General features: G+C 54.9%; 1 protein-coding gene across 9 annotated transcripts in view; it reads left to right on the top strand.

Moving 5' to 3' along the window:
• Positions 1-1,826: 1,826 nt before the first annotated feature.
• The window catches only part of TCF3 (transcription factor 3), a 77,741-nt gene continuing 52,219 nt past the window's right edge, over positions 1,827-27,348 (top strand). For all 9 annotated transcript variants that reach the window (XM_084221145.1, XM_084221137.1, XM_084221146.1 and 6 more), the window contains exons 1-3: positions 1,827-2,039; positions 4,110-4,211; positions 11,210-11,282. In XM_084221145.1, the coding sequence (XP_084077271.1) occupies positions 4,137-4,211; positions 11,210-11,282 (148 nt within the window). In that variant the 5' untranslated portion in view covers positions 1,827-2,039; positions 4,110-4,136. The remainder of the gene's footprint in view (positions 2,040-4,109; positions 4,212-11,209; positions 11,283-27,348) is intronic.

Below are 27,348 nucleotides of genomic sequence, written 5' to 3'. Positions count from 1 at the left end.
CTGTGTTGTGGGGTCATACGCTGGACAGAAGGGATGGGGAACCACAGGGGCCTAGATGGGCTGGAGAGGAGGGATTGTGCCAAATCATGAAGTTCAACAAGTTCAAGTGCAACGTTCTGCACATGGGTCAGGGCAATCCCAAGCAAAAGCACAGACTGGAAAAAGGATCAGGAGCAGCCCTGGAGGGAAGGACCTGGGGTGTTGGTGGGTGAGAGGCTCAGCCTGCCCCGGCCATGGGCACTGACCCAGAAACCCCCCCTGTGCTGGGCTGAGCCCCCAGCCTGGGCAGCAGGGGAGGGGGGGATTCTGCCCCTCTGCCCCTGTGCTCAGGTGAGACCCCACCTGCAGAGCTGCCCCAGCCCTGGGCAACAGCAGCAGGAGGACGTGGAGCTGCTGGAGCCAGGCCAGAGGAGCCACGGAGATGCTGCAAGGGCTGGAGCCCCTCTGCTCTGGAGCCAGGCTGGCAGAGCTGGGGCTGCTCACCTGGACAAGAGAAGGACACAGGGACACCTCAGAGCCCCTGGCAGGGCCTGAAGGGGCTCCAGGAGAGCTGGAGAGGGACTGGGGACAAGGCCTGGAGGGACAGGACACAGGGAATGGCTGCCAGTGGCAGAGGGCAGGGCTGGATGGGATCTTGGGCAGGAATTGTTCCCTGGCAGGGTGGGCAGGCCCTGGCACAGGGTGCCCAGAGCAGCTGTGGCTGCCCCTGGATCCCTGGCAGTGCCCAAGGCCAGGCTGGAGGGAGCTTACAGTGACCTGGGATGGTGAAAAGTGTCCCTGCCATGGCAGGGGATCGAACAAGACGAAATTTGAGGCCTCTCCCAACCCAGCCCACTCCGAGGCGACTCCAGGTGTCACACACGGACTCTCCATACAAGCCCCACGGCAGGGCCCGGCCGGGGCCGGGTGGCAGCCGCGCAGGCCGGTCCAGGTCTCGGCGCTCCCGGGAGCCCCCACAGCGGGGCTACGCCGGCCCCACCACCCCAGCGGCTGTGCTGTGCCAGGGGGACCGCCAGCCCCGGCGGCGCGGAAGGTGCTACCGGGGCCCCCGAGGGGGCGGCGCGGCCGGGCCACGGCCGCCACGCAGGTCCCGCGGGCACCTGCGGCCCCTCGGCGGCGGTCCTGGGGGGCGGCGGCTGCGAGGCAGCAGCTGCCGGGCGGGGGCTCCCGAGGCGGGACCCCCCGGGACCCCGGCCCTGCGCGCCCTGCCCCGCCGGGGGCCCCGTCGGCGGCGACGGCAACCAGCGGCCACCCCCGGCCTGCCGCCCCGCCCCCCGCTCGGTGGGCGGGGTGCGCGACAGCCCGCGCTCTGGTTGGCCGCACCAACTGCCAATCACTGCAACAGAGCATTATCATTGGTTGGGGCCCCGCTCCCTTATCAGTCCATCTCGCGGAGCTCCGGTGTCGTCATTGTCGCTTCTCCGCCGGCCGCCCGTCCCCCTCCGCTAGAAAATATAGTCCTCGCCACGGTGGTGCCCCCGCCGCCCCGCCGGGGCCCTGCTCCGCTCTCTTGGGCGCGGCCACACACGTGCCGGTTCCGCGAGGTCCGCGCGTGGCGGCATCACCCCCCCGGCTTCCCGCTGTTTGTGAGGGCGGCGGAGCGATACGGCGGGGGCGGGGCGTGCGGCCTCGAGTCGTGAGGGCGTGCGGGGGGGAAGCGGCAGAGGCGGGCGCGGGGGGGAGCCGCCGTCGCTGCTGCTGCCGCCGCCGCGCGGGGAACTATGCAGGGACCGCGGGGCGGGCGGGCGGAACAGCGGCGGGAGGCGGAGCGGCAGCGGCGGCCCCGGCGGCGGCAGCAGCAGCAGCAGCGTTAGGGCCCGGCCCGGCGCGGGGCGGGGCCGCGGGGCGGGCCGGGGCGCACGCGCCGCCCGGTGCGGGGCGATCGCGCCGCTTCGCTACATTGTATCCGCCGGCGGCGGAGAACAATAGGCGCCGCCGCCGCCCCCGGGCCTGGGCGCCGCGGCCGCCCCCGCCCCCGCCGCGACCCCCGACACCCTTCATGCGCTTCCCCTGCCCCGGGCGCGCCGGGCCTGGAACAGGTAAAAAATAAAATAAAATAAAATGTAGGAATAATAAAATAATAACCAAGCGAAGCCGGCCGCGCCGCCCTGGGGCTGCGCGGAGCGGGGGTCCCGGCGCAGCGGGCGCGGGGGTGCCGGCGCTGTGGGTGCCGGCGTGGCGGGGCTCGGAGCGCTCGGGGTGCGGGCGCGGAGCGGGACGGGACGGGCTCGGCGCTATTGTCCCCTCGGCAAAGTTTGCCGGGGCCGGGGGAAGGGGGGCGGCAGCGGCGGGGCGGGCTCGGGGGTCGTGCGGGCCACGGGGAGGGGGTGCGCGGTCCCCGTCGGGGAGGGGGGCCCGGTGCTCGGTCCTGCTGTGAACTTCAGCCGAGCACAGCCCTCCGGCCCGCCGCGGGCCCCCCCGGGGGTCCCGGAGCCCCTTCCCGGTTCGGGGGCTGCGGGACCCAGCGCGGGGGCGGCAGCTTTGGCTTCCCCCCGGCAGGGAGCGGGCTCCTGGGGGCCGCTTCGCCCTCCTGCGTTCCCGGTCTGGGCGGGGGCTGCCGGCCGGGACCCCCTCCCTACGGCACGGGGGTCGCGGGTAGGGGGCAGCGAACAACTTCATCCCCGGCCCGCGCCCGTCCCGAGGCAGCTGAGCCTTTGTCCCGGCTGGGGAGGGGACCCCGGGGGTGCGGAGACATCTGGGAGGGGGTCCTGGCCCGGCGCCCCGGCCCCGCGGGCTGCTTTGGGGTCAGAAAATGTGCGTGGAATAAATAAAAATAACCCTCCCAGCCTGGCTTTGGGGAGGCCAAGGGTTTTGTTCACGTTGTCCCCGGGTGCTTCGGGGGTGCAGGGTTTGGGGGGCTGGGAAGAGATGTACCCTCCTCCTTCCACGGGTTCCCCGGGGTCTCGTGTCCCCCAGCCCCACTTGAGGCACCGGGACAGAAGGTTGGGAAAGTGGCTTTAAAAACACTGACCAGATGCACTGATGACACTTTGAAAAAGGCTTTTCAAAGAAAATGAAAATAAGGAAAAAAAAAAAAAAATTCCCGGGCTGTTTTTATAGTGGTGAAGGCTTTACACGCTGGGCTGATTTCAGCCTTTTTAAATGAAACTTCATTGCAATGTAGTGGCTGAGCCTACAAACACTTTGGATTGTATGGAGTTTTCTTTTTTTTCTTTTTTTTTTTTCTTTTTTAACCTTACAATTAATGAGTTAAATTTATTGGCCAGCTGCCCTTTGTAACCATGAATGAGTTCCTAAAAAAAAGGCCAAAAAAAAAAAGGAATCTTTTATCTCATCCCAGGCCTCTCTTCTTCCCTCCCAAAGAAATATTTTTCTATCATAGCAAGCTGGCCAAAAAGATCAATCTCCCTTTTGAAAAAAAATAATCTGTAAAATTAGGAAGAATAATATTTACCTATCTTGCAAGGTTGCCTGGAGGGCTTCATTTTTGCAAAAACACTCCGAAAACAAAATTTTTTTGTTTCCAGCCCCTTTTGGGAGTGGAGAGGTTCAGTTCTCACTGAGCACGGCCTGGCTGGGCATCCCCAAACACAGCCCCTGAAAAAGCAGCTGCAGGTGCTCGGCGACCCGAAGGAAAGAGCTGTAACATCAGACTTTTTTTTTTTTCTGGTTTTTTTTTTTTTTTTTTTTTTAAACAAAACTCGGCAAGGACAAGAGAGCCTCCTGCGGGGAGCAAGTGTGGGGGAAGGCGAGGGGGCGAGCTGAGCCAGACAAGCGCCTGAGTGATAACTTGCCTGAACCCTTTGATAAATGAGTTCACTCTTTTTTCCCCCCCCTCCTTTTTTTTTTTCTCCTTTTCCCCCCTTCATTCGCCACACGCCAGGAACAGAATTGGCCTGAACTAGTGGAATTGGCAGCAAAAAACTAACATACAAGTGTGTCTGGTCAATAGAACGCTTGTTCCTGCCGCTGGGTGCTGTGTGAGGACTCCGACTGTGCTCTGGCCCCGGAGTTGGACGCTGCCGACACGCTCAGGGTTTTTCTTTTCTTGCCCCTCCACTCTGTCTTTTTAAAATATTCATCAGTGGGGTGGGTAGTTTGCTGTAGTCATTAAAATATCTCTCTCCCCTCCCCCTCGCTTTCTCCAGGACTGCCACTGTTGAGTCTGTGGGAATATGAATCAGCAGCAGCAGAGAATGGCTGCAGTTGGGACAGACAAAGAGCTCAGTGACCTGCTGGACTTCAGTATGGTGAGCGAGCGCGGCCGGGGGGCTGCACAGCCCCGGGGCTGGGAGCTGCACAGGGGAGGAAATGTGAGCCTGTAAATTGGACATGATGGGTTTCAGATGTGCCGTGTTTGTGTGCGTGCACATGTGCTGCAACTTGTTTATTTTCAAGTTAAAGCAAAGCCTCTGCCCCTCCTCTCCCCCTCTTCCCCTCAAACGTGTGTTGTTCCCTTGCAGGGAAGGCAGAGAGGTTTCTTTTCTGGATGGGAAATTTTGGGGGAATTAACAGAGTTGTGTGTTCTCTGTTTAAATGCTCACTGGGTGACTGTTTCTGCAGCCGTGCAGAGATGTAACTTCAGTAGCTGATTAATTGAGCTTTTTTCCTCTCCCTAGATCCAGACTATTAAACTTTTGCTCCCACAGGTTATTTTGTCACAGTTTGAAATGTGTCCAAGCTCTCCAGCGCGTTATTTTTGCAGGAGTTGGACACTTGTGCTCCCCATGCTCTGCTCTTCTGTATCCTGGAAACCTTGAGCTGCATTTAGGAGCTGTTTATTTTCAAAGAAACAGGACCTAAGAGTTCCCCATGAAGGGTGTGCACAGCTCGGAGGGAGGAGAAGTCCCTTTAGTCACACAGAGCGGGGTTAGTCCCTGGCACATCCCGCTGTGGCACTGGCAGCGGTGCTGCCTCTCCTTGGCAGGTGACTCGTGGAGGGCAGAGCTGGTGCTCAAAGGCAAATAACTGTCTGTTGGGTTCCTGTGTTGTGTGCTGCACCCTCATGGCACTCCAAGCGTGTGTCTTGCTGTCGAGATAAGCAAACGTGCTGCAGAGATAGAAACAACAGCTCCAGGAGGGGGAATGGCCATGAGAGCCACCCAGCCTGGGTCACCCAGCCCACAGCCCTGCTGGGCTGATGTTCCTGCCCTGTGCAGGAGAAGGGACAAGAAGTGGTGGCAGAGCTAGGGTCACCTGCTGTCCCGGTGGCTGTGGCACCTGGGGGTGTACTGAGGCTTATCTGCTTTTCTGCATCCGCACACTGAGGTTCAGCCCTGGGAAATAAACCTTTTTCTACAGCTGGGGGTTGTACCTGTCCTGTACTGGGGGTTGTACAGGGCTCTGTGCTGGAGGGGGCAGGGGAGTATCAGCCCCCCAAGAGCAATTCTCCTGCAGAAGAGGCCCAGTTCTCCCAGTTTCATACTTCTGCTGGGAGGCTGGTTCTATTAAATTACTGATAATGGGGCTTTTCTGGCAGAATGTTTTAAAGTGGGTACAGGGATTGCAGTGATGGTATCCCTGTAAAACCAGGAATCTGTTCCGGGCTTCCTGTTGTATTCTGTCCCTCTCAGAGATCCTGCAGGTTGGCAGGAGCCCTGGGGCTTTCTATCAACTGCACTTCGGATCAGTAACCCAGAATCTGCTCCTTGACAGGGGCTGCAGCTCCTGCTTTGCTTTTTCTCCTCCTTGGAAAAAAATCAAATGCCATTCACCATTTAGAGCTTAAAAAAAACCCCAAGACCTTATTTTCCAATGTAACCAGCCATCCTCATTTGCATGCCTAGAGCTGTATTCCCAGGAGGAGTCTTGACCTGGTCCCTCTGTCCATAAATGTTTCTGTCCTTGGAGGTGTATCCACACCAAAAAGCTAAAATTTGGGGTTGGATTCAGTGCTCTCTACTGGTGTAATTCCAGGAAGGACCAGAACTCATCTTGTGCCCTCCAAGGCTGGTGTGGAGGTGCTGGGGGTTGCTGCTCGCAGCAGCAGGGCCTGTGAATGTCATTTGCCAGCAAATGACTCGAAGACGTTCCCCGCAGGATCCGTTGGCCGATGGGCTCCGGCGCAGCCTGGACTGCAGCCAGCTCTGTTTCACAAACCCTCATCTCCACACACCCTTCTCCTCTCTTTGCATAAAGAGAATATTAACAGCTCTCCTCAAGAATGAGGAGCTGAAATGGAAAAGCTTCCTAGACAGTAGACGGGTCTGTTGAAGAGGTGCTCCATGGTTTGCTCTCTCTGTGTCCTTGGGATACAGGATTTTTGACCACAAAGCTCGCTCTTTCAAGTGTATTTATATTTTTCTTTGAATAAACAGGAGTGGAGCATTGGTTCAGTAATCCTCTCCAGGAGAGAAGAGGGGAGGGAAAAGTAGAGATACTCAGAGCAGCTGGAAGCATTTGCTTCAGATCAGTATTTTGATTCCTTTTTTCTAGGGAAAATGTGTTCAGCTCCACCAGTCTGTGGTCCAGCCCTGCAATGTGTTTTGCTGTGCAGGGAGAGAATTTTAAGGCCCTAAGGGGGTGGCATGGCCTGCCATGAGTTCCTGGGGTCAGTAAATGACAGGGTTGTGTGAGATGCTGCAAGCTGGGCTTGCAGTCCTGAAAAAAGAGACTCATCCTCTCTTTAATAGATTAATCTATTAGGTAGATATTGAACTCCAAAGCACTCTCCAAAAGCTTTGTGCCACTGTAATTTGCCAAAAAGGGCAAAAATCAAAGGAATATGTAAGTGAGGAGGAGTCAAAGGCAAGGCCCAGTGATGGTTTGGGGTGTGCATGGCAGCACACTTGCCTCTACCCCCAGATAAATTGCCTTTTCTAATTACCCCAAAGTGCAGGTAATTTGTAAGCTTGCCTTCACCACTGCTCCTTGGCAGCAGGCCCAGATGGGCTGCCAAATCTGGAGAGGAGCTTTCGAGAAAACACCCTGCCTATAGACCTGAGTGGACAGCTCAGCCTATTGATTAAGCTGGGCTTTGGTGGCTGCCAGGCTTTGCAGCTCTGCTTGATGGGCACAGGCTGGGTATGGGGGGAGCTGCCCTTGGCCTCTGCTGGTGGGAGATGCTCAACCAAAAGGACTTAGATATGAGGAAAAGGTTCTTCCCCCCGAGGGCGCTGCCCAGGCTCCCCAGGGAATGGTCCTGGCCCCAAGGCTGCCAGAGCTCCAGGAGCGTTTGGACAGCGCTCTCAGGGTGGAATTGTTGGGGTGGCTGTGCAGGGACAGGGGCTGGACTGATGATGATCCTTGTGGGTCCCTTCCAGCTCAGGGTATTCCAGGATTCTAGGACTTTTTGTGGTTACTGGTTATCCGAGGCAGTGTCTCAGCTGCGCCAGTGCTGGTGTGCAGTGGGAGGGTGCCACACAGGTGTCCTGGCTGGGCTGGGCTGCTCTGGAGGACAGGGACACCCCAGGCAGGGGACAGAGGTGCAGAGCAGCCCTGGGTGTGTTGGTGCCACCGAGCGCCAGCCGAGTTGGGAGCGGCCGTGTGCCAGTGCCAGCCGGGGGCTCTGGCAGGAGCGAGGTGCTGTTAACAGCCATGATTATTAGCAGAGTATTAACCATATGCTGCGGGGAGCTGCCTGGCAGAGGGGGTTTCTGGCTCACTGCAGGGTGGGCAGGGGCTTGAGCAGTCACACAGGACCTGCCGCTCATTGCTGTGCCCGCGGCTGCTCCCGCTGCGCCGTGACTCGCGCAGCTCCAGCCCCGGATCCGGGGGTGGGAGCCAAAGTGTTGGCAGCAAGCAGGGCTGGAGCAGCTCCTGCTGCTCCGCTGGAGGATGCTGAAGCCGTGCCCTGCTCCGGCCAAGGCCCAGCGCCTGCATTTCCATGGTAAAAGGAGTTTTGTTCAGAGTGAAGCAGCTGTGGAGTTTAAAGTTTAACTACACATACAGTGGGCATTTGGGACTGTAGTCAGGAAGGTCTGTCTTAAGTGAACATGTATAAAATGTCCTGCTGGCAATGTATTTTGATTGTCAATTCCCTCTTCTCCCCAAATTAACAGCTGGATGCTTTCTAAGCTGCAAAATAGATTTTGGGTTTGGAGTTCAGGCCCGAGGTTGGTTCAGCCTGAAGTTCATCAGGTGGGAGAGGAGAGAGAATGAGCACTGATTTAATTTGAATAGTAGTGCGCTTCTAGACGTGCACAATAAATGACATGCTGCTTGATGTTCCTCGTTTCTGACAAATTCCCTTTCTTTCTTAGGAGTTTGCTGTATGAAGTGTGGGGTTTCCTGGCTATAACCTCCTCAGGGGTTGGTGCAGGCATTTGGATCTTCTCATGTTCTGGATTTGCCTCTTTTACCCAAGGAGAAATGAAAGGAGAATAAATTCTTTGGAAGGGGTGGAAATTGAGCTAGGAGGGAACGAAGACGTTTTTGTCAGCTCTCAGGGAGGCTGGAGATAGGACTTGAAAAACCAAACACAGCAACTTAAGATAGGGGATTTTACATAACCGTTCAAATCTACATTATTCAAATCTAACAAAGGCCAAGTAATGACCCAATTCAACTCTTGAGAGCTCATGCCTAGGTCCCTCAATGCCTGGGTCCCCTGGTAGGTGCCAGCTCCGGTTCATCTCCTCCCTCCCCCCAGTTTATTTTTAAAGCAGCATTTAAAAGCAGAAAGGAAATTTGCAGTGGGTGGATGAACTTTGCCTCTGAGCAACACACGCCAGCGAAGGCACTTCACGTATGACTTGTGCCGGGCTCCTCGGGGCAGCTTCAGCCCACACCACAGTGGAAAAAGAGGCTGGGAGCAAGAAAAAAGGCCAAAACGCCTCCTGTGGTTGGCAAGTGATAGGTGTGGAGGGGTAACCTGGTGTTCTCTGCTCCCCATCACCCTTCTTTGACAGCATGAGGTTGTGCCAGGGCTTGGCATGGAGCTCAGGGAAAGGTTCTTCCCCCCGAGGCTGCTGGGCACTGCCCAGGCTCCCCAGGGAATGGTGCCAAGGCTGCCAGAGCTGCAGGAGCTCTCAGGGATGCTCAGGGTTGGGGTGGCTGTGCAGGGATGGGGGCTGGGCTGATGATCCCTGTGGGTCCCTTCCCACTCAGGATATTCTGGGATTCTTTCCTTTAGCATCTCTACTTGCCCTGCTGCAGGAAGGGGTCCATGACTCCTAAATCCCCAGGGGAGGGAGAGCAGGAAGGTGTTGCATCAGCCTCAAAATCTCTCTCCAGGCAGTTGGAGGAGGGGAGGGGTTCCCTGGGCTTTGTGGGGGTGTTTTGGGGGTGCTGTGCATTGCTGTCCTGAGGGGACACTCCTGTTCTGCAGAAGCAGAAGGTGCTGGGTGCAAAATGGAACACGGCTGTTCCTTTTCTCTGTTCGTTTGCTGCTCAAACCTTGTATTTTTCAGCCTCAGCGAGTGCTGAGCAGAAGTGCTCATGAAAAGAGCCAGCAGTGCCGTTTTTTGGGGGGGTTTATTTGTTTGGTTGGGGTTTTTTTTTTTTGTTTTTCTTGTGCGAGTGTGCTTTTTGCTAGTCGGTTCATGGTGCATCCCTTCCCCCCTGCTCGTGCATGCAGACCTGCCCCTTGCCACTTGGCAAAAAGAGAGTTTGATCTCAATCTTCCCTACCTTGAGAAGAGGGAGTGAGCACAGGCAGGGTGGGATCAGCCACCTAAGTTCAATTTTCAGCATGATTAGAGATGTTTGCAGAGACCCCCTCCTGCCCTGAAAGGGGGAGGGGATGCAGGGAAGCCCTGCAGCAGTGCAGAGGAAGGTGAGCTGCAATCTCTCTCTTTGGGGTTTGTTTTTATTTTCTAGCCCAACTTCCTGAGGAAACAAAGCTCATCTGATGGTGGGGCTGCTGGGCCACCCCAAACACCTCGGGAGCCCCTGGGGTGAGCAGCAGCCTCGGGGCACATCTGAGGGGGCCAGGGAGCCGTGTGCAGGCAGGTGAGGGCAGGTGTGTGCAGGCAGCTGGGATGAACACTAAACACTGTTTACACCTTCATTTAAATCCGTGTATAAAACATCTACACCCTGCACATGCATATATATGATCCCAAATTTGTGCTCTTTATGAATGGCAGTTGGTTCCTTAACTGCTCTCTTTGCATCTCTACCACATTTAACTGTTTTTTGTTGTTTTTTTTCTCTTCCCCAGCATTTGTGAAAACAAAGCTGGGCAGACGATTCTGTACAAAGGAATGTTTCTGACCACAGCCAGACATCAGCTATGTCAGGGCATGAAACGCTGCCTTTCTGTAGGCTCTTGTGCCATTACATTGTTTAATCTTCAAAGCATTAAACTTTTGAGTTATTCAGACATTACAAAGCTAAAAATAATAAAAATTCAAATGACTTGGTGGTGAAAGTATCTTGAGTAGAAAAAGGATATTAAAATGTTAATTCACTAAGCGTTTTCCCACCAGTTGTTTTATTGGCTGGAGCTCCATTTGTGTGCAGGAGAATTAGTTTTCTTTTCTGCTGCACGCAGGTGCATGTAAATTATTAAATAGCAGCCTCTGCAACTCTCCCAACTTTTATTAAAAATATTTATACAGGTTAGGTGGCGAGGTATGTTTTTGAGGAAGCTCCTGGCAGGAGAGGCTCGGTTGTGATAATGAAGCTGTAGTGTTAGAGCAAACAAGTCCCCAGAGCGAACAATTCTGTGAAATACATTAATTTTTTAAAATCATGAGTAACTGTATTTGCCCTTGGAGCAGCTTCCTCTCCCCAGGCCCTGGGGCCGTGTCAAGCCCTGGTGCTGCTGGAGCCCCCAAAGCAGCAGGGTGGGGGCTGCTCCATGAGGCTGGGGGCTCATCTGCGAGCCAGACCCACAGGCAGCCCTTGTCCTGCTCAGGCACTGCACGTGGCTGGAGGTGTGGGATGGGACCAGGACTCCTGTGGGAGCTGGGATAGTGAGGGATAAAACAGCTTTGCTGTCGTTATCCTGCTGGGCTTTTGTCATGGAGTCGGCCTTTCCCCAGGGCTCACCTGTAGCCGGGGTGAGCAGCTTTGGGGTGAAACTGGTGGTTTGGACCATGGCAGGGTTGCTCCTTGGCTGGTTTCCAGCTGCCCCTGCAGAAGCAGAGGTTGTTCATGTGGGGATGTGTGTGAGAGCAGGGCTGTGCCTCCCTCCTGCCCCTCCTGAGTGATGGAGCAGGGACACAAGGAAAGGTTTTTGCATCAATAATGGGCTGCCTTCCCCTTCCCCTCCCCCAGTGTGACCCCTTTGCAGCAGCACAGTAATACCAACATACTGAAATCTCTTTTCTCTTCTCTTCTCTCTCATCTCCTTGTTTTTCTAGATGTTTCCCTTGCCAGTGGCTAATGGAAAAAACAGACCCACGACCCTTGCGAGCACTCAGTTTGGAGGATCAGGTACTGTCATCTTGTTTTTCCCCTTATACCATAATGTTTCTTGCAATAAATTTGTGTTTGGTTCCAGAGATGCCGTAGGGGAGGGGGTTCTGTATTTTGGTGATGTATTTTTCGGGTGGTGCTCTGCTGCTCTTTCTCTGGATGGTTTCCTTGTTGCTCCATTGTCTCTGGGTGGGCAAAGCTGCTCTCGCTGAGCTGTCTCCCATTAGGACATTGCTGCCTGAGCTGGAGGTTGTTGTCCCGCTGCTCCATGAGCCCAGGAGCAGACAGGGCTGCTCTCTAAGCTGCTTAGATGTGTCTGCACTGCCCTGGAGGACTTTGCTGCTCCCCTCTGAAGACATGTGGTGGTGGCTCATTCCTGGCACACCTTGAGGGTCTGCTCCATGCAGCCCCTCCAGCAGCTCGCTGCTATTGGGTGGGATCTCAGCATTCCCAAAGGGATCTTGCAGAGCATTCCAGGGTGCCAAGAGGGGACCAAGGATGCCAGCATCCAAGGGCTTTTGGAGCAGGGCAGTGGGGAGTAGTGGCTGGAGAAGTGGCTGCAGTTGGAGGCTGAAAATGGGCTGGTTGGTTTGAGGCTCAGGGGGAGGATTGCTGGACAGTGCTGGGCCAGGGTTTTAATGCTCAGGGAAGCTGCTCTGTGCAGGGCTCACACAGCCCCTGGCATGAGGGAAGTTCAGCTAATCTGCCCTCCTTACTGAGTACTTTGTGGATGGTTAAAACTCAACCTTCCCTGCCCTGGGCTGCCTCCAGCTGTGCAGGGAAAACTCCTGGCTGTGCTGTGACACAGGGAGCATCCCAGAGAATGGGCTCGGATTTCTGGAGAGCAGCTTTGATGCCCCGGTGGGGCACTGGGAACCTGCAGCAGCAGGGTGGGAGCTCTGCCCTGCCTTGCCCTGCTCTGCTCCTGCCCTCCTGGAGCAGGCAAATGTGATGCTCTCCAACTGAGCTGTTTAGCTGCGTGTCAAGATGGTTTTGAGCAAACACTTTGGCAGGGAGGGAAGCTGTTGAGTGGGTGCTGGAGGAAATTGGAGGGGAGAAAACTCTCGGGTTAGCCCAGATGGAAGCTGATCTCTTCAGCGAGTGTTCCTTGTGTGCCTTCTGCTGTTAAAATAATCCACAAAAGACGTGCTGCACACTGGGGGGAGTAGAGCAGTGCAGGAGCTCCCATTAACCCGTTTCCTGCTCAGAGCCTGCCTTGGCTGCCAGCTCCATGGTGCTGGCCAGGAGCAGAGCTTGGAGCGAGGCCCTGCGGCACAGCCAGACCCCCCTCCAGCCCAAACGACACCAAATCTTTGATTCTCCCCCCAGCCCTTCTTTTCTTTCGGGTGAGTGAAAGGTAATGTTGACACCACCCTTCCTCTGGGCTGCTGCTCTCTGGGCCTGACTGGGAGCAGTTCATAAAAACAGAGCACTGGTGTTATACAACTGCACTGAGGGACATTGCACAATCTCTGCTGTCCCAGCCTCGGACACAGCAGATGCTCCCTCATCCTGCTATGGGCACCCTGCCTTGGGAATGCAGCTCAGGGCTGGGTGTAGGGCAAGAGCTTTGCCCCAGCAGCAGATTTATCCCTTGGTCCAGCCTTCCTTGGCCTCACCTGGAGTTCAGGGGACAAATTTCATCTGAGTGTCAGCTTTGGGACTTCGTGCTCCTGCATCTTTGGCTTTTTGCTGGTGCGTGAATAACTGCAGTAAGACATCAGCAAGCTGTGCCATGCAGAAGGCTGTGCCCTGCCTGTTAGAAGGATCCAAGGTGTCTAAACAAGGCCCTAGAAAATGGCAGGAGGCTGTTCTCAGAGATTGTTGGTTTGTTGGTTTAGCTTTATTCGCAGATGCAATCAGGTACTAGTTAGAATTGCAGAATCATGGAAGGCTTTGGGTTGGAAGGGATCTTAAAGCTCATCTTTTTCCACCTCCTGCCATGGGCAGGGACGCCTTCCACTAGACCAGGCTGCTCCAAGCCCCTTTCAACCTGGCCTTGGTCATCCCCCAAGGTAGTTCATCCCCCAAGAAACAGGCAGTCATCCAGCTCAAAATTTGATTTGAAGTGGAGTTATTATTAGCCTTGATGTGGTCAGAGGGTGAAGAGCAGATGGTCCTTGGATTTGGGGATCTGGACTTGCAGGGGGAGCAGAGCACCTCACAGCCACACCATAATCTGGACCTGGAGGTGATCACCCTAGATCTTGCCACACAGGGAGGCCTGGGCTTCTTCTTTATTGTACCACATGTGTTCCAAGTACTTCTCAGTCTGGGGCCTGGACCAGCAGTGAAGGCAGTGCAGCATTTCCCCTCTGCCTGCAAAGAAGAAGCAGACACTGATTTGTCTGAGTCTTAGCTTGGTGCTTTGCACCACAGCGCCAGGATCTCTTTATTTGGGCTTGTTGTGGTAACCTCAAGATAACAAACTGATGCTGTCTCGTGTGCCAAGAAATATTGGTGTTTTATCCTTCCCCCAGGATGGGAGCCAGTCACTGGGTTGGTGTAATTGGGTTGGACATGGGAATTCATGATCTCCCTCTTCCCATCTCCTTGTGGAAATGCTGGGGCAGTGTGCAGCTTTTATTCTTTTTCCCCTCCAAAAGAGCTGTTATCTCCAGGCTGTTTCCTCCCCAGGGAAGTGAGGAGGGAAGGAGGGAAGGGAGCAAAGCACTGACTGATCAGTCCTGGCCAAAATGAGATTTTTGCTTCCAAAGCCCAGCTGGTAAATAAAGGAACGGAAGAATTTGAAACAGGCAGTCCCAGTGATAAAATTGTCCCAAATTCAAATCCTTTTCAAATTCAAAATTTCTTTACCACAAGTGTTGTTAACCATTGGCTGCCCAGAGCAGGCATGGAATCACCATCTCTGGAAGTGTTCAGAACAGGTGTTGATGTGGCACTTGAGGACATGCTTTAGTGGTGAACATGGTGCTGGGCTGACAGTTGCACTTGAACATCCTAAAGATCTTTTCCCACTTTAACAATTCCATGTTTCTAATAACTGCCCTGCCCAAGCTGCTGGTGGCCTCTTTACCAAGGGAACCCCTTTTTCTCCCTGAGGCCAAAAAAATTCAAAGTGTTCATGCAAACCGTCCAGCTTTGACATCCCTTTGCTTTCCTATTTGCCTCCTGCTTTTATTTTAAGCCCTGCCACTGTTTCCCTCATTTCTGTCCTCAAATGCTCCGGGGAGGAACTGGTTTCGCTCCCCCGCCGCATGGACAATTCAGCACCTCCGCTTTGCCTTTTCTTGGCAAGGAGAGACCCAACAATTGCCACAAGGATGGAGCTGACGTCACCCAGCCCATGGCTGCAGCATTTATAGCACATATAGGTCACCGCGGGAAGTTGGTCTTCCTGGGGCTGGGAGCTGCAACCAGTGTTTTCCAGCATGGGCTCTTTTCTGCTGGGGTTTTATTTAGCCCATGCCTGTTGTCCTGCTCCTCAAAGGGGTTCACCTTCCCCTCCCCAAAGTGTGTTTGTTACTTGCAGTAGCAAAACATCTCTAAGCGTGTCCCCTGTCGTATCATAGTTCATAAATGACTAATCTGAGCTGCAGCAAGCTCCCTCCCAGTGCTTCATCGAGCCCTGCCTCAAGCAGGAAACCACTGGGGCTGAATTTCACATGGAAATGACCATTTTAATTGACATCGAGGCAGTGGGAGTGGCCGGAGGCAGCAGAGTTGTGCTGTGGCCTCGTGGCTGCTGAGTTTTCGGCCGGGTTGGTGCGTGCCGGCTGCACCTTTGCTCCAGCGAAGGGGTTTGGGCTCTGCACAGCAGGGAAATAAAGGCAAGGCATGTGGTTGTGTGTGAAGTAAAACATCTCCTGGAGCAGCACACAAGCAGCACTTCCACCTGTGGTAGTGTGGAGGGTGTGCAACCATCTCCCTTACAATCCCAAATGCTGTGGGGTGCCAGGACTGGGTCCTGATGGGACCGGAGCCATGGGGTCTCCTGCTGACAAATTATTCTGCTCTCAGCAAGAAAAACCTCTGTTATTTTTTTTTTTCTTTTCCTCCCCTTTTCAATAAGCGAATTCAGCATTAATGCCTTTTTCTTTATGCTTTGTTCCAAAGTGGGTTGGGCTCTTTGCTTGGGCTCTCAGGTGGGTTTGGGAGGGAGAGTCCCCTCCTGGCCAATGCTGTGATTCCCACCCCCAAAATTCATTGGGTGCTTCCTTGCTTGTGAGCTGAGGCTCCCTGTGAGGGAATTGCTTTGATCAGGGGAAGTTCATCAAGTCCATTTGAAGCTGGTGGAGCAGGGAGTTTTTCAAAGGCTTACAAGCTGGTGCATGTAACAAATTTTAAGTTATAGTCTGGTGAACAAAGCAAATGGATTCTCCCTGGAGGGAGGCGAGCCCGGATCCCCTTTGAAACTCTCTTTAAACAACGCACAAACTTGGATACCTGTGGCAACAGCACCAAGAGTCATAAATTCTCTGAAAGCTGGGGTTGTCTCTTTAATTGGTGCTATGGGGGAGCTGTTTGAAGGTTTAATTATTTAGAGTGTGCAGGCAGCCCTGCTTTGGGAAGTGCCGAGTGGGATGGGCAGGGTCTGGTACAGCAGGATGGTGCTGGGCTCCCCTCTGCCCCTGGAGCTGGGTGATTTGCTGGGACACCACAGCAGGCAGGGCTGGGAAGAGCCAAGCGCAGCGATTCTGTCACCGTGCTGTCAGCAGTCGAGTCCCAGGCTGCAGAAACCCATTTGCAACTGTTTTCCATAGTGAGGAAAGCAGGAGCTTTTATTAGCAAGGCTGTATCACGTTTTCCTACTAACTGCCTCGAGTTCCCACATGTTTTGCTTATGCTGAAGTGGGAGTGCTGGGCTCCGCTTGCTATTTTGATGGATGATGAAAGGCAGACATGAGGTGTGCAATATGGGACTTGATATTTAGAACTGGCACTTCCCGTTCGAGTTTGGGATCCGGGCTGCATGTTTTTGTGGCGTGCCCGTGCAAACTGTCACCAAACACACCAAACACAAAGCCACCACAACAGAAAAAGGCAAAGCAGGAAAATTCACTTGCCAGGCTGTTGGTGTGACCATTTGTTTCCGAGTAAATGTTATTGTTTAGCCATTATCAACTGAAATCAAAGGAGAGCTGGGAGTGTTCACCTGGAGAACAGAATGATCCAGGGAGAGCTCAGAGCCCCTGCCAGGGCCTGAAGGGGCTCCAGGAGAGCTGGAGAGGGACTGGGGACAAGGATGGAGGGACAGGACACAGGGAATGGCTGCCAGTGCCAGAGGGCAGGGCTGGATGGGATCTTGGGCAGGAATTGTTGCCTGGCAGGGTGGCAGGCCCTGGCACAGGGTGCCCAGAGCAGCTGTGGCTGCCCCTGGATCCCTGGCAGTGCCCAAGGCCAGGCTGGACAGGGCTGGGAGCAGCCTGGGACAGCGGAAGGTGAACCTGACCACAGCAGGTGTTTGGAAGGAGAAGAGCTTTAAGGTCTCTTCCAACCCAAAAACCATTCTGGGATTTCACGGAAAATCCTTGCCATGGGCACGTCCACCTTGCAAAGCCAAGCGGTCTCATTCCTCCAAGTACAGTCCCTGCCACCCCCTGCTCTCCACAGTGCTGGAGCCTTTCCATTGCTGCTGCTGGCAGAGCCCAATCCTGGGATGCAGGAGGATTCTCCAGCTATGGCAGGGACACACCTGTGTGCTGCTAGCAAAGCCTGGGCACTCTCAGTGAGTTCATGTCCTCTGTGCCAGTCGGGCTTTCTGCTTGGGTTTTGTCTTTGCCCTTGGGAAGCTCCTGTTCTCCTCCCTCTCCCTTTTCTGCTCTGTTTTTCCTGTGGGGCACATCCCATTTACCAGGATATGGAAAGCAAGCTCTGGAGGAAAAGAGTTGGAGGGCCCAAAAGCTGGGGCCAGGGAGTGCAGGTCAACAGGAAACAACATGTTTGGGGCAACAAATGGCAGGGGAAGGTCTTCACACCTGTGTGCCTTGATCCAGGGTCACACCCCATCTCTGATCCTCCTGTCCTGGGGTGCATGTTTCTGCTCCCAGGGATTCCCCACCTGCTCAGAGGCTTCTCCTGTGCTTTTGCAGTGACGTTGAAACACAAACCCAGAATGATTTGGACCGATCTCATTCCATCTCCTGCCATGGGCAGGGGCACCTTCCACTATCCCAGGCTGCTCCAAGCCTTGTCCAACCTGGCTTGAAATATGAAGGGCTCTCTCTTTCTTGCAATTAATTGCTTCCCCTTGAATTTTATTTTATTACTGGGAGTAAGGGTGTCCTGTCCTGCCAGAAGACAGCTGGTTTCTAATGGACACACAAGGAGCGAGTCTGGGAAGACCAGGAACGTGGTGACAGTGCTGTGGGGATGCTCAGGCAGCAACTCAGGGCTCCTCTAGCAGCTGGGGAGAGGCAAATACAACCTAGTCCCTGTCGTAGTGTGTGTTTAACTTGAGGGGTGAAGGGTACATGTTTTCAAGGGAAGGTTTTGGGGGGTTCTTTTGGGGTTTTTTTTGTTCATCTCCCACCTTGAGAAGAATTCTCCTGTCTGGGTTTAAGATCTTTAACTGGGAAAGAGTATAGAGAATGGATGTGCCAGAGCCAAAGCTGTACTGAGATAAGTGACAGCTTTTGTTTAGAAACTGCCAGTTTGCCACAGACCTTGTTTAAGCACAGTTTTAACTTTGCCAGAATTGCTGAGACAGTGCAGGGCTCTCTTCCCAGCAGAGCTCTTTCCTCCCATGGATGAGGCAGTTCTGGTGGGATCAGTGTGTCTTGTGTAAAAATCTGAGGGGCTGAGGGGAAGCTGGGCTTGTGTGCATCCTCTAAAAGAGCAGGTACAAGCTCCAGCACTGCCCTGTCTTTAACAAGAGGTCCTGGTGGGCAGCAATTAGTAAGTAAAGAGAGTAAGTTCAGCTTAGATATTGGGAAGAAATTCTGCCCTGTGAAGGTGTGAAGCTGTGGCTGCCCCTGGATCCCTGGCAGTGCCCAAGGCCAGGCTGGAAGGGGCTTGGAGCACCCTGGGGTAGTGGAAGGTGTCCCTGCCATGGCAGGGGTGGAACTGGATGGGTTTTAAGGTCTCTTCTAATCCAAACCATTCTGGGGTTCTGTGAATTCCCTCTGTCCCTGCCCTGTTCCTCAGGACTCTCATCTCCATTCTGAGCTCTTAGATGGTCTCATGGGGGACAGGACTCTGGGGTTTGGTGCAGCTCTGTCTGAGCTCACCTCCAATCCTGCCCCAACCTGGGGCTGCCTGAGCAGCGCACCTTGCCTCAGCCTTCCAGCTCCAGGCCTCCACGCTCCTTGTGCCCTTTCCAAAGGGGAGAGATGGCTTTGGAAGGGGCCCAGCAGGTCTGGCAAGTGTTACTGCTGGACCTGGCTGCTGCCAATTTGCAATTCCTCATGCCCTGTGGGGTGCCCTGCTGCAGCACGTGTCCCACGTGTGACCAGCTCCGCAGCCTGGTGCATCTCCATTGTTAATGGTTGTGTGCAGTGACACTCAAACTGCAATTATTAGTAGGATTTTTAATTAGAGGCAACAAATGGGTGTCTTCAGGAGGTGGATTTCATGCAAAGTGATATTTTGTTACTCTGGAGGGCCTTATCTCTCACCTGGCACTACATTCCCCAGTAAATACCTGACTGTTGTCTCTGTTGTCTTGGTGGCCTGGAGAAGATCCTCTTCACTCCTGCCCAGCCTGTGCTCCCTGCTCTGGGTGCAGGATGGAGGGATTCACCCAGGCCATTTCCATCATGGGTAGGGAGGGAGCCCAGAGGGAGCCAGTGCTGGATGTAGGGACAATAGAGCTGTCTCAGAGATGTCACAAAGTTTGCCCACCCACCCCGTGGAGAGGAGGCCACGGAGATACTCCAAGGGCTGGAGCCCCTCTGCTCTGGAGCCAGGCTGGCAGAGCTGGGGCTGCTCACCTGGACAAGAAAAGGCTCCAGGGAGAGCTCAGAGCCCCTGGCAGGGCCTGAAGGGGTTCCAGGAGAGCTGGAGAGGGACTGGGGACAAGGCCTGGAGGGACAGGACACAGGGAATGGCTGCCAGTGGCAGAGGGCAGGGCTGGATGGGATCTTGGGCAGGAATTGTTCCCTGGCAGGGTGGGCAGGCCCTGGCACAGGGTGCCCAGAGCAGCTGGGGCTGCCCCTGGATCCCTGGCAGTGCCCAAGGCCAGGCTGGCCAGGGCTGGGAGCAGCCTGGGACAGTGGGAGGTGTCCCTGCCATGGCAGGGGGTGGGAATGAGCTTTAAGGTCCTTTCCAACTCTAATCACTCTATGGTTCTCTCTGCCTGTTGGGTCCCCATCTGTCTGGGCTGGGGTATCCTGCCCTCTCCCAGCACCTCCAACAGCTGGGAGTGGGGGCACTGAATTGCCCACCAGTCCCTGTGTGGCCAGGACAAGGGACCTGGGCAGTGCCAGGGATGGGTGCCATGGTTTCCCTGGCATATCCCAAGCTCAGCTGGATCTGTGCAGCAGCCTCAATCTGATTAGCCTGGGAAGGCAGGATGGCAGTGATCCTCTGGGTGCCCCTTCTCCCCAGGGGAGGCATAGGGGCAGGGGCTGAGCTCTGCTCTGGGACAGGGACAGGGGGCCAGGAAGGGCTGGAGCTGTGCCAGGGCTTGGCATGGAGCTCAGGGAAAGGTTCTTCCCCCCGAGGCTGCTGGGCACTGCCCAGGCTCCCCAGGGAATGGTGCCAAGGCTGCCAGAGCTGCAGGAGCTCTCAGGGCTGCTCAGGGTGGGGGTGTTGGGGTGCCTGTGCAGGGACAGGGGCTGCACTGATGATCCCTGAGGGTCCCTTCCCACTCAGGATATTCTGGGATTCTGTAATTTCCAGCTAGTGGGCAGCTCCCACACCCTCAAAGCCCTGGGATGATGAGTTGGTCTCAGTGCAGGTGCCTGGTGCTGGTGGAGGAGGGCTTGTATTTTAGGAAATCTGAGCTCTTTCAGAGGCTGATGGCTTTCCCTGTGCTTGGACAGTCCCTGCTCCCCCCCAGGCAGAGCCCATCGTGTGCACACTTCAGAGCCCCCTCTGCCAGGAGGTCCCCAAGTACCTGGCAAGCTTTGATTAGCACATTAGCTTAAACAAATTGAGTTATACACCCACGGAGGGAAGAGGTGCTGCACTCCTTCAGTGGTGACTTAGAGTTTAATTAATTTTGTTGCCAAATGAGGCATGAAATACAGTTTGAAATACATTGTGGTGCTGAATGTGTAATTGTACAGGGGCCTGGGAGCACGGCTGAGGATCAGGGATCACCTGAGGCAAGCCAGGCACTGAGCTCTCGTGGCCCCAAAACGGGGCTGTTTGACAGCAGAGAGCCCATCTGGGGGACAGACAGAGGACAGAACCCCCATAATGCTCCCCAGTGGGGACCAGGCCAACTCCCCCATCACAGCAAAGATGTCATTGTGTCCACAGGTGTGGCACTGTTTGGGGTTTTCTGCCAGAAGATGCAACTCCTGGGCAGGATTCAAACTGGTGGCAGTGTCCCCTGGTGTGTGTCCCCAGGAGCAGCCACTGTGGCCATTCTGTCCTTGCCATCCAAACAGGGATTTGCCTCAGGTTTGGGGGAGGATGGAGGGTGGGGGTTTTGCCAATGGGTTGCAGGGATCCTGGTCTGTCTGTCCCTGTCTTGCAGGGTGGAAGTACGTCTGAACAAACATCAGAAAGGGAAAATCTGAGCCATGAGAGGAGATTTCTTGGTTCAGCTTTTGAGAGTTTCTGCAGTGGCTGTTTGGATGCTCTTCTCCCTGCCCTGATTAACGTTTTTGGTGAGAAGTTGCCTCCAGTGCCTCACTCCCCCAGTAAAGAAGGGAAAGAGGCAGTCCAGGACATCTGCCCTCATTTTTTAATCCTGAATTTTTCAATTAACTCACCAGGTAGGCCCAGCTCCAAAGCCAGCAGGGAGAAAAATCTAAAAAACACTGTCCATCTGCCTGTGAAACCTGGGAAGCACATCCCCACCTCCAAAGTGACCTCAGGCAATGTCTTCCTCTAAATTTAGCTGGGGATTGCGTCAGGAGTAAGAAGGAGGTGAAGTTAATGTGGCATAAGCTTTTTCTAGCAGGGGAGTTTGCCTGGTTAGACAGGGACTGAAAATAAATAAATGAGCTTTGGATCAGAGCCTCTGGGGCCAAGGCTGGGAAGGAGGGCAGCCTCCAGCACACAGGGACATGAGGAGGTGGCTTTTTTGGGACCAGGGAGGGCAAGGGACAGTCATCTATAAGCCTTGACTTGTCCTAGCTGGGAATAACCTTCCAGGACAGTGGGTGGGCACTGGCTGTGGCCAGCAAGCTCTGGGGTCACCTCTGGTGGTGGCACCTGCCTCTCCTGGGACAGGTTTGCTGGTTTGCTGGGCACTGCTCAAAGCAGAGCTGTTCCTCCCCTTGTCAGGGAGTTCTGAAGCATCTTCTGCCCGTCATTGCTCCATCCCTGGCCCCTGGGGTGAGGAGTTGGTGACATTTTCCTCCTCCAAAAGCCCTCCCAGATGTGTGTGTGTGGCACCCGGGGACAACCTGACCTGGAAGAAGCCAAAGTCCTTCAGGACAAGTCTTGGGGTCACTGCTGTTTCCAACTCCCTCTCTTACCTTTCTGCCTCTTCCTTGCCAAGCTGGGGGGACAAATCTCACTTTTGACAAGTGACAAAACCCATCTTGGTGGTGGTGAGTGCGTGACCTTCCCTGAGAGCGGGGGTGGCCTGGGCCCCTTCTGCTTTCTGGGACATTTTATTCTGCAGTGATGTGGTCTCCCTTGCAAAGGCTCCTCCTGCCCTGTTAACATTGTTATACAAAGCAGCAGTTTGCCATCTAATTAGGAAAAATAAGCACTAACCTCTACCATATGTTGCTCTCCTCCTCGGATTTGCATTTGAAAGTCCAGCTGAATTTCAATGTGAAACTGGATTTTATCCAAATAATGAATGGCCCAAAAAGCTGTGGGAAGGTGGATGTGCCTCCCCATCACATATGGTTGGTTGGTTTTCTTTTTTTCATTTTGAAGAAAAAATTTTAAAGCAGGGTTCCTTCATTTCTTGTCCCATGGTTCAAAGTGTTCACACCTTTCCTCCCAAACTGGATCTGTCTGGCTGGGTCATCATTGCAAGGCCCGTGAGGTGCTGGAGCTCCAGCCCCACGAGGGAGAGGGATTAGATTTACTCTTAGCAACTTGGTTTTTGTGACAACTCCACTCCTGGCTTGTCCTGGGCTGAGCCCCCAGCCTGGGCAGCAGGGGAGGGGGGGATTCTGCCCCTGTGCTCAGGTGAGACCCCACCTGCAGAGCTGCCCCAGCCCTGGGCAACAGCAGCAGGAGGACGTGGAGCTGCTGGAGCCAGGCCAGAGGAGCCACGGAGATGCTGCAAGGGCTGGAGCCCCTCTGCTCTGGAGCCAGGCTGGCACAGCTGGGGCTGCTCACCTGGACAAGAGAAGGACACAGGGACACCTCAGAGCCCCTGGCAGGGCCTGAAGGGGCTCCAGGAGAGCTGGAGAGGGACTGGGGACAAGGCCTGGAGGGACAGGACACAGGGAATGGCTGCCAGTGCCAGAGGGCAGGGCTGGATGGGATCTTGGGCAGGAATTGTTCCCTGGCAGGGTGGGCAGGCCCTGGCACAGGGTGCCCAGAGCAGCTGTGGCTGCCCCTGGATCCCTGGCAGTGCCCAAGGCCAGGCTGGACAGGGCTGGGAGCACCTGGGACAGTGGGAGGTGTCCCTGCCATGGCAGGAGCTGGGATGAGATGGGCTTTAAGGGCTTTGAGGTCCCTTCCAACCCAAACCAGGTGGCTTCAGTACATTTTCCCAGCCCATTGGGTGGGTTTGTGCAGGAGCCCCTCACGTTGCTCCTGCTGCTCCCTGCAAGGGCCCTGGCTGCAGCCCCAGGCTGGGGATTGAGGCTTTTTGGTTTTTCCCTTCAGTTGGAGCAGTGGCTGCTCCGAGCCCCTTCCCACACTGGGCTGTGGTTCGGGCAGTGCTCCCCAGGTACCCGAGATCAGGGCAGGGCTTTGCTGCTGCTGGGGCTGCTGAAGGCTTTGGGAGCCCAAGGATTGCTGAGCCAACTCTGCACATCCCCACAGTCCCTCAGAGCTGCCTGGACTTCCCACTTGGCTCGAGGCTGGATTTTTCCCCTTGGCTGAGGTCTGTTTAAGCTGAGTTAAGCTCTGTGACAAACTCAGCGTTACGTTGCTGAGCTGGGTGTGCTCACATGGCTCTTACTGACCTTTTACCTCACCTACCTGGCAAAAAGAGCTCTTAAAAATCACATCACATCCTGATTATTTCACATCCTCCATGAATCTGTTGTCAGACAGTATCTTGGGTGTCGGGCTGGCCATGGTACTCACAGGGGGAGCTGCTTGCTTTGGGTTTCTGACTTTTGTTCTCCTTTCTCTTCACTCCTTGGAGATCAATTCAATTTTTAAGACAGTTTTTGTTGGTTTTTTTTTTTTTTTGTTGTGTTAATGCAGCTGAACTAATATGATTACATTTCCAGATTTGGGTAATGGAATAACAAGTCAGGAAGCTTTTTTTTTTTTTTTTAAGAATGGAGAACTTATGTCACTTCCAAGTCCCCAGTTGGGAAGCCCTTTCCCTTTATCAGTAACTCAGAAAGCTTGGGGGCTGTCCATCCCTAGAAGTTTCCAAGACTAGGTTGGACAGGGCTTGGAGCACACTGGGTAGTGGAAGGGGTGGAATGAGGTGGGCTTTGAGGTCTCTTTCCACCCAAACCATTCCTTGATTCCATATTCTGCTCTTGACATAAGGGCTCCTGGGGGCTGTGGCCAAGCAGGGACACCCTGGTCCTGGGGGCTGCACTTTGTGCTCCGTGTCCTGGTCGGCCACAAACACAGAGAAGTGACAAAGATGTTCTGGGTGCCCAAAAAGATGCATCTTTCCTTTGCCCTGAGAGCTGCCAGGCCAGAGGAGCAGTGTCCCTCCAGCAGGGCTGTGCTTGGGGCAGAGGCCCTGGCACACCCGCCCTTCCTGGGGCAGCTCCACCAGCATCTTGAGGCATGATGGCTTTGCTCACCTCTGTGCTTGCTCTCAGGTTCATAGAGAGATCTGTAAAACAGCTCAGCCAAAGCATCTCACAATGGCAACTTCCTTTCTAAAAAGAGAAGGATGTTGTGGAGTTGGTGGCTTCCCATTATTTTCCCCAATTTGAGTTTTCTTGCCACTGATCCCGCAGTGTCAGAAGGATCCAGAGCTGGTGGAGAGTGCCCAAAGGAGGGACACGGAGCTGGGGAAGGGGCTGAGGAGCAGCTGAGGCCACTTGGCTGGTTCAGCTGGAGCACAGGAGACTGAGGGGAGGCTCCTCGGGGGCTGCAGCTCCTGCCCAGGGCAGGCACAGGGGCAGGGGCTGAGCTCTGCTCTGGGACAGGGACAGGGGGCCAGGAAGGGCTGGAGCTGTGCCAGGGCTTGGCATGGAGCTCAGGGAAAGGTTCTTCCCCCCGAGGCTGCTGGGCACTGCCCAGGCTCCCCAGGGAATGGTGCCAAGGCTGCCAGAGCTGCAGGAGCTCTCAGGGCTGCTCAGGGTGGGGGTGTTGGGATCTCCTGCTTAATGCCTGGATGATCCCTGAGGGTCCCTTCCCACTCAGGGGATTCCAGGATTCTGTGATTCTGTGAGCATCAGGTTGTGTGTCCTGCCCTGTTCTGGGCTCAGCCTCATTGCTGCTGGAGCTTGCTGTGGCTCAGGGTGTCACATGTTGTGTCACCACCTTGTGTCACCACCTTGTGTCACCGAGCTGCTCCTGCCCTCGGGATGGGGTCCTGGCCAGTGGAGCAGAGCAGGAATGGGGCCATGGTGTTTTCCCTTTTTGGGAATGCTGTAAGAAGGTAGTGACTCACTTTCCATGGAGCTGATAGTTACCCTGCTCCTGTCTTGGATTTGTGTTGTGTAGCCAGCAGGATTATTTATAACTTAGCCAGCATCCCGAGTCTATTGTTTCTGCAAAGAGCAGGAATGACTAGATGACTTCCTGAGATTTTTTTTTTTGCCACCCCCTCATTTTTTATTTTTTTAAAAATCTACTTTTCCTTCCAAGTATTATATTTGCCAGTTGGATGCTTTCCCCCCACATCTTCCCCTCCTGATTGTGCATTTGTGCTGCTGACAATCCCACTACCGGTGTTGCTTTAACTCTAAAATCTCTCCCAGGAAAGGCTGGGGGCTGTGCCCCAGGAGGGCTGGGGCACCTTCCCATGGCATGAGAGGCTCTCTGGCCCCATAGGTGCTGGGCACTGACTGAGGCAGGAGGCTCTGGCTGTGCCATTATTGGGAGGACTGTCACCTCTGTACCCTGTGGATGCTTTGGGATGGGAGGTGCATCCCAGGAGCAGGGTTGGTCTGGTCTGGGATGCCACTGTTGAGCTCTGGGTCAGCCTTGTTGTCTTTGCCTCTCTGAAGGGTCACTTGGGACATTCCAAAGGTATCCCCTGAGCCCAGGGACGTGCAGAGCAAAAGCCATCTCCATCCTGGCACAGCCAGCCTTGGGCATGTGGCGGGGGTGGGCATGGAAGGAGTGGGTTCTGAGCCCTGTCCTCAGTGTGTGGCTGCTCTCCCAGTGGCAGTGATCCCATCTGGGCAGTGTTTGCCCCAAGCCCTGGAGCTCTCCTCATTCTTCTCCCCCTTCTCTTTGCCCACCCACCTGATTCACTGTTGGTATCATGAAGTCCAGCAGCCATCACCACTTTAATTAATTAATTAAGCACTTCCATGGAAATCAGTGGGGAGTGACGGTGCAGGATGGAGAGAAAGGGCAGGGTGGGTTTGGCCAGCTGAGCTGATCTGAACCTTTGGGGGGGGGTCCTGCATGTTGAGCTTCCTTGGGGAGCACCCCCAGTGCCCCAAGGCTGCCATCCACAGCTTCTCCTCACCCAAACCGCTCCACTTTGCACCTTCTTGCTTGACCCTCACGCCTGAGACTCCAGATTTGGGTTTGGTGGAATCCAATTCCCTTTTGACCAAGTGTGGAGGCTCAGTGGTGCCCGTCCCAGCTGTGCTTCCTTCACTATCTGCAGCCTGGCTGTGATGTAAGGAGCAGCCTCTGAGGACAGGGCGGCTGCAGAAGCGACCGGGGGTGAAACAGCTGAAGGGGAAGGAGCCTGGGCTGCTTTGGGGGCAGCAGAGCCCCTGCTCAGGTCCTTTCAGTTTCCATCAGTTGAGAACTCAGAACCTGGGGCTTGTTGAATGTTAAGCTGCTGTTTCTGGCTGAGGTGCCTGGAGGTCTCTGCCCGGCCTCTCCCCATGGGTCACCAGGAGCTGCCTCCTGTCCCCTCCAGCCCCGGCTCCTTCCCAAGCTGCAGGGGAGCCCTGGAAGAGGCTGGCAGTTCTGGTGCTCCCTCTTTGCAGGGCTCATGGCACTGAGGTGTTGCTGTCCCTGTGCTGACTTTCCAGGAACTGCCTGGCTCTGCAGGGAAGCGTGAGGTTGATCCAAGTGGAGTTCTGTCATGCTGGAAACACCACTTGGATATGAGAAGCTTGGAGTGGAAAATGAGTCCTGAATTCTGTCCTGTGGGGTTTTTACATGCTCTTCACAGAATTCCAGACTGGTTTGGATGAAAGGGACCTCAAAGCTCATCCAGTGCCACCCCTGCCATGGCAGGGACACCTCCCACTGTCCCAGGCTGCTCCCAGCCCTGTCCAGCCTGGCCTTGGGCACTGCCAGGGATCCAGGGGCAGCCACAGCTGCTCTGGGCACCCTGTGCCAGGGCCTGCCCACCCTGCCAGGGAACAATTCCTGCCCAAGATCCCATCCAGCCCTACCCTCTGGCACTGGGAGCCATTCCCTGTGTCCTGTCTCTCCATGCCTTCCTCATGGCCAGTTTTGCTCTTCCAGGTTTCCTGTGCACAGACCACCAGGTGTAGGTCAGAAACTGGAGGAGTGTCTGTCACCTGAGATGCTGGGCTTGGGGGAGAGATGATGCTCTGAGAAGGGTCTGGGAATTGAGGCATCTCAGGGATGTGATGTCTGGAATCATGAGTTCACAGCAAACTTCTGGGGTTCTCTTTGGTTGCTGTTTTAGTCACCACTGGAGGTTCCTTAGGCCTGGCCCTTCACTTGCTTCCTGTGGGAGCTGCTCCTGACACCCTTGCAGCCCGAGCAGAGCAGGTTTGTGCATCCCAGA

This window comes from Fringilla coelebs, assembly GCF_963513975.1.
Source record: "Fringilla coelebs genome assembly, chromosome: 24".
Lineage (NCBI taxonomy): Eukaryota > Metazoa > Chordata > Aves > Passeriformes > Fringillidae > Fringilla > Fringilla coelebs.
Note: the sequence above shows the minus strand (reverse complement) of the source record. Positions and strands in the feature narration are given on the sequence as shown.